The following is a 16,450-nucleotide window of genomic DNA, read 5'->3' as shown; positions in this document are numbered from 1 at the left end:
CCCTGCCACATCCTCTACCTCTCACCCCCGGAATATTGATATCATGATATACCTCCACCATTTCAACTCATTCCCGAGCTCAGTTTTGTCTCTTTTGGAGGGAAGGCCTTTGCCAAATCTTGGTGTGTGGCACTTCCAGCAGCTCACGCAACACCACAGGCATCATGTGTGTTGGGAAGTTGATGCCAGTACAGTGGGTATCCATTCACTGTCACAGACTAGAGGTGCTAAACTTCCATCTGAACTGAAAGAAAATTATATCCTAGACACACAATTAATGCCATAATCCCTAACTTCAGCCAAGAGATGATTTTGCAAGTCTGAAAGCCCATATTTTACCCTGATCTTCACAAGCCCCCCAGAAATATCTTAATTTAGGCAGTTCCAGTGTCTTCAGATCATAAATGGCAGACTTAATTTCAGAATAGAGCGACATGTATTTTCTCTCATTAATAATAATTTAAACAAGGAATTAAGAACCTCACCAAGAAACTAGTATGGCTAAATGGGCCATAAAATATCAATGGCAAGTAGGGTTAAGGAGAATCCCAATGGATTTTGTGTGATAATTAGGAGCAAGAGGATAGCTAGTGAAAGAAAAGTGTGGGAATTTATGCCAAAGCAACATAGTGAGATCCTAATGAGTACCTTGCATCAGTATTCATCAAGGAGAGGAATATAGATGATGCAAGATCAGGGAAGATAATGTCGCTATTCTAGTATATGCCAATATTAAGCTGGAGAGAGGTTGATTGTTGTGAAGAACATTAAAGTGGATAATTCCCCAAGGCCTAATGGGACCCATTCTAGGCTACTGAGGGAACGAAGAGGGAAGATTGCTGGGGCCTTGATAAAGGTCTTCGTATCCTTATTCGCTGCAGGAGAGATCCAAGAAAACTGGAGAACAGTCAATGCCATTCCACTGTTTAAGAACCCAGGGAATTATACACCTACAAGCCTTAAATGAATGGTAGGGAATGATTTTTAGGTATAGAATTTACTGTATTCGCATTTGAAAAGCATAGATTTCTTAGAGATAGTCAACTTGGTCCTGCCTCACAAATTTGATTGGGTTTTTTTTGAAAAGAGGATGAAAGTGATAGATGAGGGTCGTTCAGGTGTTATCTACATGGATTTCAGCAAAGTATTTCACAAGAATGATCATGATGGGCTTGTCTAAAAGATTAAATCACATCCAATTGATGGTGAGTTGGTAAATGGATCAAGAATTAACTTTGTCATAGAAGACAGCTGGTAGATGCACAGAGGTGCACTTTTAGCTGAAGGTTTGTGACCTGTGCTGTTTGCAAGGATTGGTTCGAAGTTGGGTGAAAATTTAGGTGGTCTGATTAGTAAATTTGCAGTTAACAAGAAGGGGGTGGAGTTGTAGAAGTGAACGATAGTGAGGAGATCTGCCAAAGGATATAGTAGGACATAAGTCAGTTAGAAAATTGGGTGGAGAGATGGCAGATGAAGTCTAATTTGGACAAATGGACAAATTCTAATCCATACAGTAAATGAGAAGACTTATAGGAATAAAGATGTACAGAGAGATCTTGGGGTACAATTTACATGGGTAGAGTGATAAAGAAGGCATATGGCATACTTGCCTTCATTGGTAAGGTCATTAACTATAAAAGCTGGGAAGTCGTGTTCCAATGGTATAAAATTTTGATTATGTTTAGAGTAATGCATGCAGTTATGGCTTCTGTGCCATAGGAAGGATGTAGAGAAATTGAAGATGATGCAGAAGAGTTTCTACGGGATGTTGCCTGCATTTGAGAGCATTAACTATAAGGAGAGGCTGGACAAACTTGGATTGTTTTCTCTGTTACATAGGAGGCTGAAGGGTAACCTGACTGAAGTGTGGAAAGTTATTAGATGAATTTTTAGGATGGATAGGCAGGCTCTTTATCCTAGGGAGAGGTTATACAGTTAGTTGATATTTATAAGTTTAAAATAGTTTAGTGAGGCAAGTTTTTTTTTGCGTTAAACGAGGAGTGGCAGGTGTGCTGCCAGGGGAGGTTGCAGAAGCAGATACAATAGCAATATTTAAGAAGCACTTGGACAGAGGCATGAAAGGGCAAGATACGGAGCAGGGGTTCCCAACTTTTTTTATGCCATGGATCCTTACTCTTAATTGAGGGTTCCATGGACCCCAGGTTAGGAACCTCTAGTACACAAGGACATGGATGATGTGCAGGCAGATGAGTTTGGTTTGGATCGGCATCATGATTGGGCTGAGGGGCCTCTACCTGTTTGTACTGTTCAATGTTCGATATCCCTTGACTTTACCTCAAGGAACCACCCCTCTCATTCAGCACAAAGTGTTCCTATTTCCCAAAGTTCTGGCTGCTTTTCTGCTTTTGGACCATGTTCATCAAGCCGTGGGATGAAATTACCCAACTCACTTCTCACACAAACCGCGTATCCAGCTTCCTCCTGATCAAGCAGATGCGAACTTAAGCTTGGGAACGCAGAAGTCAAAGCCCAATAAATCCATATTTTTGCTAACAGCAAATCATGGTACAAACAAGCATTTTCTGACACCATTAAGCTTTATTTTAACCTCATGCTTCAATCATATTTGTAGAAATATTGTATCTTATAGCTGAAGCTTGTAAAACTGATCTGAGAGAACCTACAATAAATGATTAGATATGCAATATAAAATGGACAATAAAGTGTCAGATAAGGGGACAACGGATTGCCAAACTCTGAACTTCTTTTCTTTTTAATAAGTCATCTATTCCTTGTCAGAATTTTAAAAGCTGACTGCCAGCACTTTAGGGTTAAGTGAGTTCATACATTTGAATCATTCTCATTTCAGCACACCTCAAGAGGATCTGAAAACCAATTATTTAAATTTGTCGACTATGTTCCTGGCTTTAGGTTAATCCCTCTTCTCTCAAACTAAAATGGTTTTGCTGCATTAAAATGCCGCACACACCTCACTGAAGCACATTATTCACATTGACATTGTTAGAGAACAGTTTTGAAAACTGCTCCTCTGAATTTTAACTGGTGCCAATGGTTTTGTAATGTAGTAGTATTACAGGAAAGATTTCCATGATTCACTGTACGAAAAATACAACACATCCTCTGTACCTGTGTTTTCGGTTCTCAACAAATAACAGGCAACTTCCCTCTAAATATCAGATCTTTGTCCATCTGCACCTACTGCGAAGTACGTGGAATGAATCTTAAATTGTATTCATTTACTAGACTGAGCAAATTAGGTTAATATTATTTTCAATCACCAGTCGCTGTTACTTGAAAAAAACAATCACTATAATGCTCTTGGTGTAGATTTTAGTTCTTAATGGGAAAATTACTAAATATAAAACTATAGAAATACCATGAACACCACCATGAAATCACCACCAACGAGGGGTAGTTAGAAGCCTCGTCTCCAGGGAATTTTTCAGACATTGATTTCTTGGTACCGGTAGTTAAAATTAAACATTACAGCACAGTGAAGACCCTTCAGCCTATGATGTTGGGCCAAACTTTTAAGCTACCCTTCCTTCCTAAATAACTCTCCATTTTTCTATCATCCATGTGCCTTTCCAAGAGTTTCTTAAAAGCTATAGGAAAACTATACAATGGCTAATCACTTTACTAAGCTGCATGTTGTGGATACTTTGGTTTTCTCCCACTTTCCCAAGATGGACGGCGAGGGTAAGGGTTGGTGAGATGTTGGTACGCTATGTTGGCGCCAGAAGCATGGCGACACCTGTGGGCTTCCCCTCGTACAATCCTCATTGACTGGATTTAACGGGAACAATGCATTTCACTGTGTGTTTGATGTACTCTGACAAATAAAGCTAATTTTTGAAGATTTTTATCTCTGTGTCTCTGGGATGTGGGATGAAACTGGAGTGCTAGGGGAAACCTGTGTACTCAGAAGGGGAATATGGAGACTCCACACAGACAGCAGACAAGGTCAGGGATGAATGCTGGTCACTGGAAACGTGAGGTAACTGTGCCAAGGTGTCCAGTACTTCTTTGTAACATTCCTGTACAAACCGTTCTCCCTGAATATCTGTATCCATGGAAGGTACATTCCTCAAAGTTCTGGACTAATTTTAGTGTACCAGCAAATACACTGAAGAACAATCATGACAGAATACTTCCCGTTTGCTCACTGAAGTTCACTGAAGATCAAAATCTTTAAGTAAGCTCAGATTTAATTATAAAGTATCAAGCATATATTAAGGCTATTGTGCAAAAGAACACCAACTCTCTAATTGAAGTACAAGATACACTAAGTACTTTGATTACCATAAGGTCACCTAACAGAGAACAGGGCATGTATTGCCAGACTCAAGCCTTAAGTAGATAATTTGATGGACATTTCCTTTAATAGGCTGCCGCTGTGTTAATTGCTTGCTCAAGCCTGATTTGGAAAGTGAATGAAAAAGCAACATAAATTTTACAGTTCCTCCCTCAGCTCTGGAAAATGTTTACATTGCAATGGTTTTCAGGGGATTTGGGTTGACAACATCCGGGCTTGGGTGAATAAACCGAAGTGCTCAGCTCATCAGTTCAGTTCAGTTCGCTGCACTTACACATTAAAGCTGTAATTCTGGGCTAATGCAAATGGCCAAAGGATTCAATGTGTGGAGCAGGAGGATATTAGCACAAAGAAGCGTGGCCTTGCTAGTGGGGACTTAGTCCAAAGGGAAAGTCCAAAGGATCAGGCTCTGCTACACCGACAAAGCATGCACACCAACGCACACACAAACACACGTGTCTGTAAATGGGTAAGAATGGTTAAACACACACATACAAACACAAGAAAATCTGCAAATGCTGGAAATACAAAGCAACTCACAGACACACACGAAAGATTGGAGGAAATCAGCGGGTCGGGCAGCATCAATGGAAAAGAATAAACAGTCGATGTGTCTGGCTGAGACCCTTCTTCAGGACTGAGAAGGAAGGGGGAAGATGCCCGAATAATAAGGTGGGGGGAGTGGAAGGAGGCTAGCTGGAAGGTAATAGGTGAAGCAAGGTGGGTGGGTGACAAAAAGAACCATATAAGAAAAGAGAGCAGATTGTAGGAGAAAGGAAAGGATGAGGGGACCGGTGAGAAGAGGTAAAGTCCGGTGGGGGGAATTTTATATTTTAATTAAAAATAAAATTTTACTGGAAGGAGAAAGTGATATTTATGCCATCAGGTTAGAGGCTGCCTAGGAGGAATATAAGGTGCTGCTCCTTCACCCTGAGGGTGGCCTCATCTTGGGACAAGAGGAGGCCATGGACCCAACACATTGAAACGGGAATGGGAATGGGAATTAAAATGTTTGGCCACTTTTCCACACTAGTTTCCTTGCCCTCCCTCCCTAAACTCACTCACCATTGTTGCAATGCTTTCTCCTACTTAGTCCATTACTCAGTCTAATGTGAAAATATAAGCAGGAGTAGGAAGCACAGCCCCTTAGGCCTGTCATGGGTGATCTATCCCAGGCCCTGTCTCCCTCTCTGTGCCACATCCCATAACCCAAAATCCCCACACTTCTAAAATTGTATTTATCTCTGCTTTAAATATTTCTATCAAATTATGCTTCACTGCTCGGTGGGGCAGAAAATTCCAAAGATTCACCACTCTCTGTTAGAGGAAATCTTAGTGTAATAACTGACAATGCGGAAACTGCAATAAGATGCATTAGTGCTGCATTGCTCCATGATTGTAGGCGCAGTCCTGATACGGGGTTCCAAGCTTCTAACAGATGCTGCTCAACCCACAGAACTACTCCAGTAGATTGTTTATTCCTCTAGATTCCAGCATCTGCAGTCTCCAGTCTATCTTATGTATTCGTATTTGTTGTTTTTTTTTAATATTGTGTCATTAATCTTATGTGTTCTTTTGTGTGCAACAATTATTTCATTCTCCTTTGCACTTGTGCACTGGAAATGACATTAAACAACCATGAACCTTGATCTTGCGTCTTTCCCTTGGAGAGTCCGAGTCTGTTGTGAAATTGTAAATTGAAGTTTCAGGAGTAAACAGTAGCTGATGTGAGTTCCCTCATTAAAACCCTAATTGATAGCTTTCCATTTAAAAATATTTAGGTGAAGGGATGCATATGGATTTTATTGGACAGCACCTATTGCTCCATGTGCCAGTCGAAACACTTTTTTAAAACCTCTAACAAGTCTGCTTTCACCACCATCCCTCGCAAAACATTTCAGGCACTGTGTAAATTATCTCACTTTGCACATCAGCTTTAAACTTTACCCTCTCACCTTAAAGCTATGCTCTCCAGTATTTGACATTCCTAGCCTGGAGGGGTGTGGCGGGGGCGGAAGTAACTCTCTACTCTACTTTTGCCTCTGGTAACTTTATACAGCGTTGGCGCGAGGCCTAGTGGATAAGGCATCGAACTAGTAACCTGAAGGTCACTGGTTCGAGCCTCAGCTGAGGCAGCGTGTTTCTGTCCTTGAGCAAGGCACTTAACACCACATTGCTCTGTGACGACACTGGTGCCAAGCTGCACTGGTGCCTAGTGCCCTTCCCTTGGACAACATCAGTGGCATGGAGAGGGGAAAGCTTGCAGTCTCCTATACAACCCTGCCCAGGTCTGCGCACTGGAAAACCTTCCAAGGCGCAAATCCATGGTCTCACGAGACTGACGGATGCCTATCTAACTTTATACACCTCTTTCGGGTCTCCTATCAGTCCCTGAACACTCCAGGGAAAAGAATTGTATTCCAACCTCTCCTTATAGCCAATACTCTCTAATCCAGGCTACATCCTGGTGAACCTCTTTGGTAGTCTCTCTGTGGAGGCCACAGCCCTGCTTCAGTCATTGAGGATTGTACTGAATGCTTGCTGATACCATGGCACTTACCTAATAGCAGGTATGTAAGATCTGTATTCTTGTAGTTCCAGACACATGCACCAAGAAATCACATCAGAAGTTGACTTTTTAGTAACTATAAACTACTGAGGATCATGCACAAATATTGTTCTAATGACAGAATTTCAATAACACAAGATAAGGTGGGCTATGATAATTATTGAGGTAGGTTACCACATTTTTTCCTTGGACAATGGTATAATTGAAGCCTGTTTGAAGCAGGTGTGTACCTCAGACTGTTGAAGTGAGAGCTAAAAGATATTAATGAACACTCCACCCAGTTGATCAGCATAGGTCTTCAGTCCTCGGCCAGGTACCCTGTCTGGACCAGGTGCTTTCTGTGCGTTCACCCTCCTGAAGGATGCTCTCATGTTATCCTCAGAGATTGAAGTCACAGGGTCACTGGGAGCAGTGGGGGTTTGTGAAGGTGCCTCCATGTTTTGCTGGTCTAAGCTAGCATAAAAGCACTGAGCTCCTCTGGGAGGAAACACATGTTGCTTGGTTTTACTTTGTAGGAGGTGATAGGATTCAAGCCCTGCCACAGCTGTCAAGCATCCTTCTGTGATTCAAGTGTGGTCTGGAATAGCCAGTTTTCTGGGGACCATAACTGAATCTCTTGTACTTTACTTGGTCACCAGTCATGAACGCCACTGATATGGCCCCTAGGGAAATTGTGGACCTTTTGTTTCATCCAAGGCTTCTGGTTGGGCAAGACAGTAAATGATTTTGTGGGGACACACTCATCCACAACTGACTATTAAATTATCAGTGCTCTGGTGTTCTCCCACATTCCAAAAACATACTGGCTCCTAGGTTAATTGGCCACTAGAAACTGTCCCTAGAGCAGGTGGGTGGCAGGAGATGAGTGGATGGTGGTGAAATTGAGAAGAAATATGCAATTAATGTGGATGGGTACTTGATGGGTTGAAGGTCCTGTTGCCATAGAAGCAGAAAGAATTCTTATAGAACATGGAGCATTAAGCACAGTACAGGTCTTTGTCCTATGTTGTGCCAATGTTTTAACCTACACTAAGATCAATCAACCCTTTCCTCCTACGTAGACCTCCATTTTTCTGTCATCCATGTATCAGAGGTTCTTAAATGCTCATAATGCATCTGCCTCTACCATCACCCCTGGTAGGTTCCATGAACCCACCACGCTGCGGTAAAAAAACTTACCTCTGACACCTCCCCCCTATACTTTCGTCCAATCACCTTAAAATTTATGCCCCCCCCCCCCTTTCAGTCGTGTTCACCCTGATAAAATATTTCTGGCAATCCACATAATTTATGCTGCTCACCATCTTGTATACTTCTATCAAGTTACCTCTTTTGCCAGTTTATAGTGTCTTGTCATTACAGTACCACAATAGGAGTACTGTGTCCAGCTCTGTATTAACCTGAGGAAGGACACATGTGTGTCTCTTGCAACTAGTTTAGATGGGAATATTGGTCAACATGGAGCAGTTGGGTGCTACTGGATTTTCTTAGGTTTATTTGGTCCTCTCTGGTTCTGAGACAGGGTTTGGTCAGAAACTCCGGTATCACTGAATCATGAATAGAAAACGACCTAGATAGATTTAATCGAGCAAGTTAGATGACTCTGAACTTGGAACTTATTTTTGGTTTCTCTCAGACAAACTTTCTGGTGCCAGGTGACTCTAGCTTGGTCCAAAAGAGGATGCAGAGTGGCAACCTAGTAGTCAGTGTTGTTCTGCAAGTCACATCAGCTGCAGGCAGCATTCTATCTGTGTTTTACCCGAGATTCTTGCCCTAATATTATTCAAAGTAACATTAAAAACAGTTGGAAAGGTCTGGGTTTCTAACTTTAGACACACCACCCAGGTTGACCATTTTCCCTTGGCTTTTAACTGGTACCTTTATCAGGTAGAAGGTGACATATCCTAACTGTAAATTCCCACTTCTGCCATCTCAGAAGAACCAATGACATACCTGGTGTCTGCACAGTTGTAATAATGGTTGTTGTGATGATGGTTGTCATCGTGGTTTCCTCTTCAGCCTCATTAGCAGGTGATGTGACAGTCATGTCTGGTGAAGGACTATCAGTTTGCTGGGTGCTGGGCCCTTGCACTTGATGTGTTCCTGGAGTTGTTACAGCCAGGGCTGTTGGAGTGTCATTGGTTACCATAGTAGCTCCCCCTTGGCCGTCGACGTGCTGAGAAGTATTCATCTTGCTCTGAGGGGATACTGTTGTAACAGAGAAGCTGGCAGGCTCGGTTCGAATGAATGGAGTGTTACTTTTTTGAGATGCAGTTTCCTCCATCTCATTTGCGGCCGTCTTAACCTTAGCTGTGGTTAGAGAGTCTGTGGTGGCAGTTGTCGGCACCATGGCTGGAGTTTTCCCTGCAATGACGTCAACAATCTTGTCAGTCAAGGGAGCAGGACCTGTTACCAGAGCAGCGTTGTTACCCAGCATTGTCATTGGTGAAGTTGAGGCCACGGTGGTTGTCGTGGTGATGTCAGAAAAATCAGGAGTATCATCAGAGGCCATCTGATTTACCAGAGGATGCTGAGGATTCTGGGATCGAGAAGTTGGCACAGTAGTCCCAAGTGTCATTCCTGTGTTAAAGATACGTTCCTGTCCAAGAAAATTCTTCTTCAGCAGAGATTCATGAATGACTTCTTCCAACAGTGGGTGATGGTTGTTGATGTTGATATTGAGTGTTGTACTAACAAAGTGAAATCCATCTTCTGGTTCGGTCGTGGTTGCTATGGTGCTATGTCCAGTTCCCACATTAGCATCACTTGTCCCTTTCCCACTCATGGCATTCAAGTCTTTAAAAACAAAACAATAAGAAGATTAGTCACTTAAGAGAGACAGCAGTGAATACAAGTTCAAAACAGATCAAACATGTTAGAGGCTTGATTATAAATGTAATCCTAGTTTCTTTTCATCACTCTAATGAGTATTAAAGACTCCTTTCTCTTCTGAGACTGAGAACCTCAATCATCCTTGAAACAGTTAGTGATCCAACTCCCTTTTGAACGGTAATAAAAAAAAGCAAAATTATGCTGGAAATCTGAAGTAAAAAAGAGAAAATATTGGAAATGCAGAGGATCAGAGAGCATCTGTGAAGAGAGAAACAATGGTGGGAATCAAATCTCTGCTAACAGTGGGATGCTCTAAACTTGTTGGTTACTTGCCCTTGGAGGGTGTTCTTACTTGACCTCTGGTACAAGTAGATTCCCTGCTGACTGGAGAAGCCTTGAATAGGCTTATGTTTCAATGTCAGTGTCATTTTACCATAACTAAAAAAAAGTTCATGACCAACAAGCTTTAAAATACAGGGAAAGATGAATGGGGAGAAGAGAAGAAAGGGGAAAGTTGTTGAAGAATTTTTATGATTTTTAATTTTTAAGTCAACTGATACTTGATCATCTCTGTAAATTTGTTCACAGGCCAAATATCTTGCATTTAAAACAAAAACACTTACATTGATCTTTGTACTTTGAGGATTTCAATATCACTGAGCAAATTGTTCTAATCAGTGTTATTATGAAGGCGGTCAGTAAGTATGTGTAACCTGTGATTAAATATCCAGTTCCAGCTTCTTCATATTGTTGTAGGTCCATATTGAAACAATCAAGGTGCTTAATGAAATTCTGGGCTGATACCCACTGATTAGAGCATGCCAGTTTCAAAATGGGTTAAAAGACTTCCTTTTTCCATCATTTTTACAGACCTTCAGTTAACAGATTTTCTAGTGGACATAAAGATTAACATACCGGGGTGATTGATAAGTTTGTGGCCTACGGTAGAAGGAGTCAATTTTAGAAAACCTAGCACATTTATTTTTCAACATAGTCCCCTCCTACATTTACACACTTAGTCCAGCAGTCGTGGAGCATACGGAACTTGGACCTCCAGAAAGTGTCCACAGCGTGGGGTGATTGATAAGTTCATGGCCTAAGGCGGATGGAGATGAGTTATACAGCTCTCGTTACATGAACATGCAGTTCAACTCTTTGAGTGATTATGCAGAAAGTTTGAAGTTAATAACTCATCTCCTCCTACCTTAGGCCACAAACTTATCAATCATGCCTGATGAGTTATTAACTTCAAACTTTCTGCATAATCACTCAAAGAGTTGAACTGCATGTGCATGTAACGAGAGCTGTATAACTTATCTCCGTCTACCTTAGGCCACAAACTTATCAATCACCCTTCGTATTAAGCAATCATACTGCATTAATATGGTAAAATCTTAATTGCTGTTTAGATGGACCAAGGATCATGCATCAACATCAAGAATGAATGTTTTTGGGGGCAAGTAGATTCTGCTTTGCCATTTCTATTCCAATATTAATTGAGAACTAAATCAGAAGTACAGCTTTGCTATAAATAATGACCAAGAGAAATTTGACTTAAGTACATTAGGGATTAATTAAATTTGGCCAAGAAACAGCCTTGAGCATCCAGAGACATTTAGTAGTAAGTTCTCCAATTATTTTCAATAATATTCTGGATGTTATTCCACTTCCGTATTTTAATAGTATTTCCAAGCATTAAAATTCTTTTTAAATCTGGCAATTTGCTTCATTTTAGACAGTTGTGAGGGAAAAAAAAAGAGGCAATTTAGCCTTCTTTTCGCTTTAGAGAGATGGTCTATTTTCATTGCTAACTTTGGGCTCACTAGTCAACTGGCTCTGTGGGCATTCCTGATGTCCAGCTAAAGTATTAATGGCTGAGAATGTGTGCCAGTGTGAATACGGAAGATGAGACAGGTTGATAGGAAAGGGATTTCTTAAAATGGCAACTTGACTTGACTCTCTTCCATTCAGTTATCTACTCATGGTTCAGCCTGAGTATAGTTCAGTACTCACGCTTAGCAATTTAGTTTAGTCTAGTCAAGCCATGGAGAATAAAAGAGATGATCATTGAATTCAGGAAATCAAAGGACAGAGTACACACCCTCCTCCATATACGTGGAGAGGTAGTGGAAAGTGCGGAAAACCTAAAGTTCCTTGGAGTTATGTTGTCAAAATAGCTGACATGGACCACCAGCACCTCGCTGCTTGTAAAAAAGGCACAACAAAGACTCTTCTTCAGAAATCTGAAACAGGCCAAACTCCCACAAAAGCTGTTGCTTAACTTCTACAGAAGCACAATTGAAACCATCCTGACCAACAGTGCCACAGAGTGGTATGCCAGCTGCACAGCCGCTGAGCGACAAGACCTGCATCGCGCGGTGAAGGTGGCCCAGCGAATTGTCAGGATGGAGCTCCCAGGACTGGACACCATCTATTCCAGCAGACTCAGGAGGAAAGCAATCAGCATAACCAGAGACACCACAAACCCGGGCCACTCCCTGTTTGACCCGCTGCCGTCCAGCAAAAGGTTCAGGACACTAAAAGCCAGAACAAATAGACTGAGGAACAGCTTCTACCCCAGAGATGTGGCCTCCATCACACCACTCCCACAGAACAACGACTGAAACTGTGAGCACACACAAGGACTCAAATACTTGCACTAACGGCACTTTGTGCATTACTGTGATATTCTGGTGCTGCTGTAACTTATTTTTACTACTTATCTATTTAATACTGTTTTTCTATTACTGTCTTGATTTTATCTACAGTTTTATTTAATTGCCTGAGAAGAAATCATACAGAGTTTGATTGTACCTATGTATAATGACAATAAAGATCATTCAATTCAATTCAATTATGCTTTCTTTGTTGACAAAATGTAGTGGTTACTTTAAAACAAACCAAACTGCTGAGAGACTAAACTAAACTGGCTAAGCTTGAATACATAACAATACTCATTTGCTTTGACAATGCCCCAACCCACATGACAGAAAATAGATCCATGGCTCCATCAGATCACTGCTATTCAAAGGCAATCTGCTGAATTTTTATTGATATACAGAACCTCAGTGTTCTCGGATCCAATAAGTAAATGTTTATTCAAATCTCCCATGGTCCAGTGGTTCAATTTAATATCAGAGAATGTATACAGTATACAACCTGAAATCCTTACTCTTCACAGACATCAGTGAAACAGAGAGCAGAAAATAACCCAAAGAATGAGTGGCAGATACAAAATGGCGCAATAACTATAGCACAGAGTATGGAACTCTTCAATGTACACCAATTGTAGTATATCTAAGGGCTTTGCCTTCAAGCTGAGCACAGTTTATCAGCTTTCCAATTCTATTGACAAAGATAACACTTGCTTCCATGTTCAGCAGCCTTGCTAATCTGTGGCATGAGTTGTGTGTTCATGCCCCCTGATCTGTCTGTTCTTTTAATCTGTTGGAACATCCAATCTAGGCCGAGATTTTATTGCGATGTTGAGGGCGTGTTGCACTGCTAAAGATGTCATCATGCTTTAACCTGATTAATATGGAAGATATAAAATATTATTTGTGAGAGGCTTGACAAGATCAATGTCCCTAAAACCCTTTACTTCTCAAATTATATTATTGACATAGATTAACTGAGATATTACCATTAATTGTCATCTATGGATTCTGCCCGTGCACACAGGTTTGCCATGTTTTAGCTATGAAAAAACAATGGCTTCGTTTCAACTGTAATTCTCAGACTGGAAAGTATTTGAGAGGCTTGAAATGCTTTACGTAATTGCTAGTTTGAATATCTCTTGTATTCTGCAGTGTAATTTCAAAGTCTAGGTTACTTCTCCAGACTCAATCAAATTAAAATCAAGTAGGAATCTAAATCTAAGAACTAGCTTCAAACTGCAGATGTTGAAGAGCTGAAATTAAAAAAAAATAGGCAATGCTGGATATTCAGATCAGGCACCACCAACAGTGTTTGTGTCTCAGCTGATAATGAAATTTCAAAGGACCTAAAACATTAAATCTTTCTCTCTGCAGATGCTGCCTGACCTGCTGAGTATTTCCAACACTATCTGCTGTCAAAACGTGGGATGTGGTTGAAATTTTAAAACATTTTCCGTGGTAATACATAGCAAAGAATTATTAGATGCTTAGATTGATATTTTATTATTTTCCATAAGAGAAACTAATGGTTGCTATGTTTGTTACAGCAGGGAATGTTAATTCATTTATTACTTACTTCACATGGATCTCACTGAACATACCATAGACAACTATTAAAATCAGTGCAATGAACTGATTAAAAACCTCGTAACCAGAAAACGATAACTGTGTCACTGCTGTAAGATATTCTGATTTTCTCAGAAGGGACCAATCGCTGGCAATCCAATATCAATTAGCAGTGTGGCTTACCTTTAGAAAAAAACACCTGAGCATCATGCTGTGATACCACGTGTTACTGGCACAGGTTCACAACAGGTCTAACTTCACCTGGTGAATCAGACAGCTTCCTGATTTAAAACACTTATGACTGATATGCTATCAGTCACTTTTAACCTGTGGTAACTCCGTTGTGCAGAATTAGTTTGAATGAACTAATATGATTGCTTCAGGAATCCAAACTCCTTAAAAGGTTACAGAAAAGAGAAAAGAGTACTTCTTCACTTTCAGAAAGTCAATTTGCACAGTTGGATGAATAAAAGGGCTATTAGTAATTTTTATTCCTTTTAATATATTCCAGTAATAACTTACCAGACATTTAATATGCTAATTTCTGACTGGACAGTAAGCTTCATTGGTGTGAGGGGCAGAGATGGTCAAGGCTGAGAATTAAATATTCTACTTATTTAACTAGTAGATGATGAGTAGCAATGTTGCTAACAAAATGGAACTCAGTGAAGGAAATCGAGGGGTAGAATTAGTTTCAGTGGAAGCCAAGAAGCAGAGAAGGACAGAAAATGTTAGAGGGTAAGATCATTAGATCTTACTGAGCTTACTGATCCGGGCTGAGCTTTGGAAAGCCGAGCCACACCGCATCCAATTTCTCATCCAGGTAGTGTACGATGTGCTTCCAAGCCCATCAAACCTGTACACATGGGGCAAAGCAGAGTCATCAGCGTGCCCACCGTGTTCCAAGCGAGGAACCCTGGAGCACATCCTCAGTAGCTGTACAAGGGCACTTGGTGAGGGACGGTACTGATGGAGGCATGATCAGGTCCTGAAGACCATCGCTGGAGCCATCAGTGCAGGAGTGGAGTGGACGAAGCGGTCCCGACCCTCCAAGCAGACCACTGCCTTTGTAAGAGCTGGGGAGTAGCCAGTACCCACCAAAAGAACATCGGCAGGTATCCTGACCTCTGCAAGAGACTGGCAGCTGTTTGTGGACCTTGAAAGGCAGCTGAGGTTCCCCAACCATGTCGCAGCCACCACCCTGCGACCAGACGTTGTCCTTGTGTCTGAGTCTACAAAGCAGGTGGTGATTCTGGAGCTGACAGTCCCATGGGAAGATCACTTGGAAGAGGCCTTTGAAAGGAAGCTATCTAAGTATGCAGGACTGGTCAGCAACTGTCATCAGGCTGGACGGACAGCGAGGTGTCTCCCAGTGGAAGTTGGTTGTAGGGGATTTGCAGCCTGTTCCTTAGCCAGAGCCTACAGCAATTTGGGCATTGAGGGAGAGAGGAAGAGGAGAGCCATCCGCAGTACCACCGATGCAGCAGAGAGGACCTCAAGGTGGCTGTGGCTCAAGAGAGGGGAGCCATGGAGTCATGTGTAGCTAGCCATCTGGACACAAGCTGGGGTCTGATCAGCCCCGGCTGGGTCACCTGGAGGAGGGTGTATGATGTTGAAAGACCCGAAACACCCGATGATTCCAGGAACATCACTGATGATGTGTGCAGAAGCATCAGTAGATGTATGCACACAACAGAGGGTAAAGTGTTAGCAGAGACATCATATAAATTAGGAAATTAGAACTATACATGGTGAAAGCATTGTAATAATCACGACAAGCTGTAAATTAACCTCCAAGAGGACCACAACCTTGTCATTGGGTTGGGAGGCTTGCGTGCCTCAGTGACCCAGAGAGCAGTGTTGGTTGGAGCGAGGGCTTCGTGCTCTGTCTCTTGGTAGGGTCACCCATGCCAAACAGGTCAAAGGGTAGAGGCCAGACTCAGAATGGTCCACCGGTCCTCCAGATTCGGAGGTTCGGCTCAGGGCCAACAAACCTGACTGGTAAACCAAAAATGTTACGGAAAAAGCAGTGAATAATCCTTCTACATCTGAGTGTGATGGTATTCCTGAGACTCCATCCGGGACTTGTATGACTGACAGTAGTGAAAATCGAGGGGAATTGACTGACATGATGAAAGAAGCCCTAACCTCCGCTGGAGATGAAGGACCTCATTGCTGCCCTAAATGCCAGTGGCATAAAGGGCAATAAGTAAGTAAGTAATCTTTAAATTAATACAGATTAGGCAAAGAAATTGAAATAACAGTATGAAAGATGAATTCATGAGTGCCTAGCAGACTGTTTCCTGTAGCAATATGTTGGTGAATCAACTAGGGAATAGTATATCCTTTATCTGGTATTATGTAATGTTAATAGGGTATTTAATAATATGGTAGTTATTAAGGCCTTAAAGGAAGATATGTTTCCAAAGTACAAATGTTCAAATTTCAAACTAAGTTTATTATCAAAGTACATATAAGTCACCATATATTACCCAGAGATTCATTTTCTTGCAGGCATTCACGGTGGAT

The 16,450-nt window shown here is 41.5% G+C and overlaps 1 protein-coding gene across 2 annotated transcripts in view; it reads right to left on the bottom strand.

The window, feature by feature from the left end:
• sez6b (seizure related 6 homolog b) overlaps positions 1 to 16,450 on the bottom strand; it is a 919,909-nt gene that overhangs the window by 505,821 nt on the left and 397,638 nt on the right. For both annotated transcript variants that reach the window (XM_073053431.1, XM_073053432.1), the window contains exon 2: positions 8,820 to 9,662. In XM_073053431.1, coding sequence (XP_072909532.1) covers positions 8,820 to 9,662 — 843 coding nt within the window. The remainder of the gene's footprint in view (positions 1 to 8,819; positions 9,663 to 16,450) is intronic.

Source organism: Hemitrygon akajei, chromosome 8, assembly GCF_048418815.1.
Source record: "Hemitrygon akajei chromosome 8, sHemAka1.3, whole genome shotgun sequence".
Taxonomy (NCBI): Eukaryota; Metazoa; Chordata; class Chondrichthyes; order Myliobatiformes; family Dasyatidae; genus Hemitrygon; species Hemitrygon akajei.
Note: the sequence above shows the minus strand (reverse complement) of the source record. Positions and strands in the feature narration are given on the sequence as shown.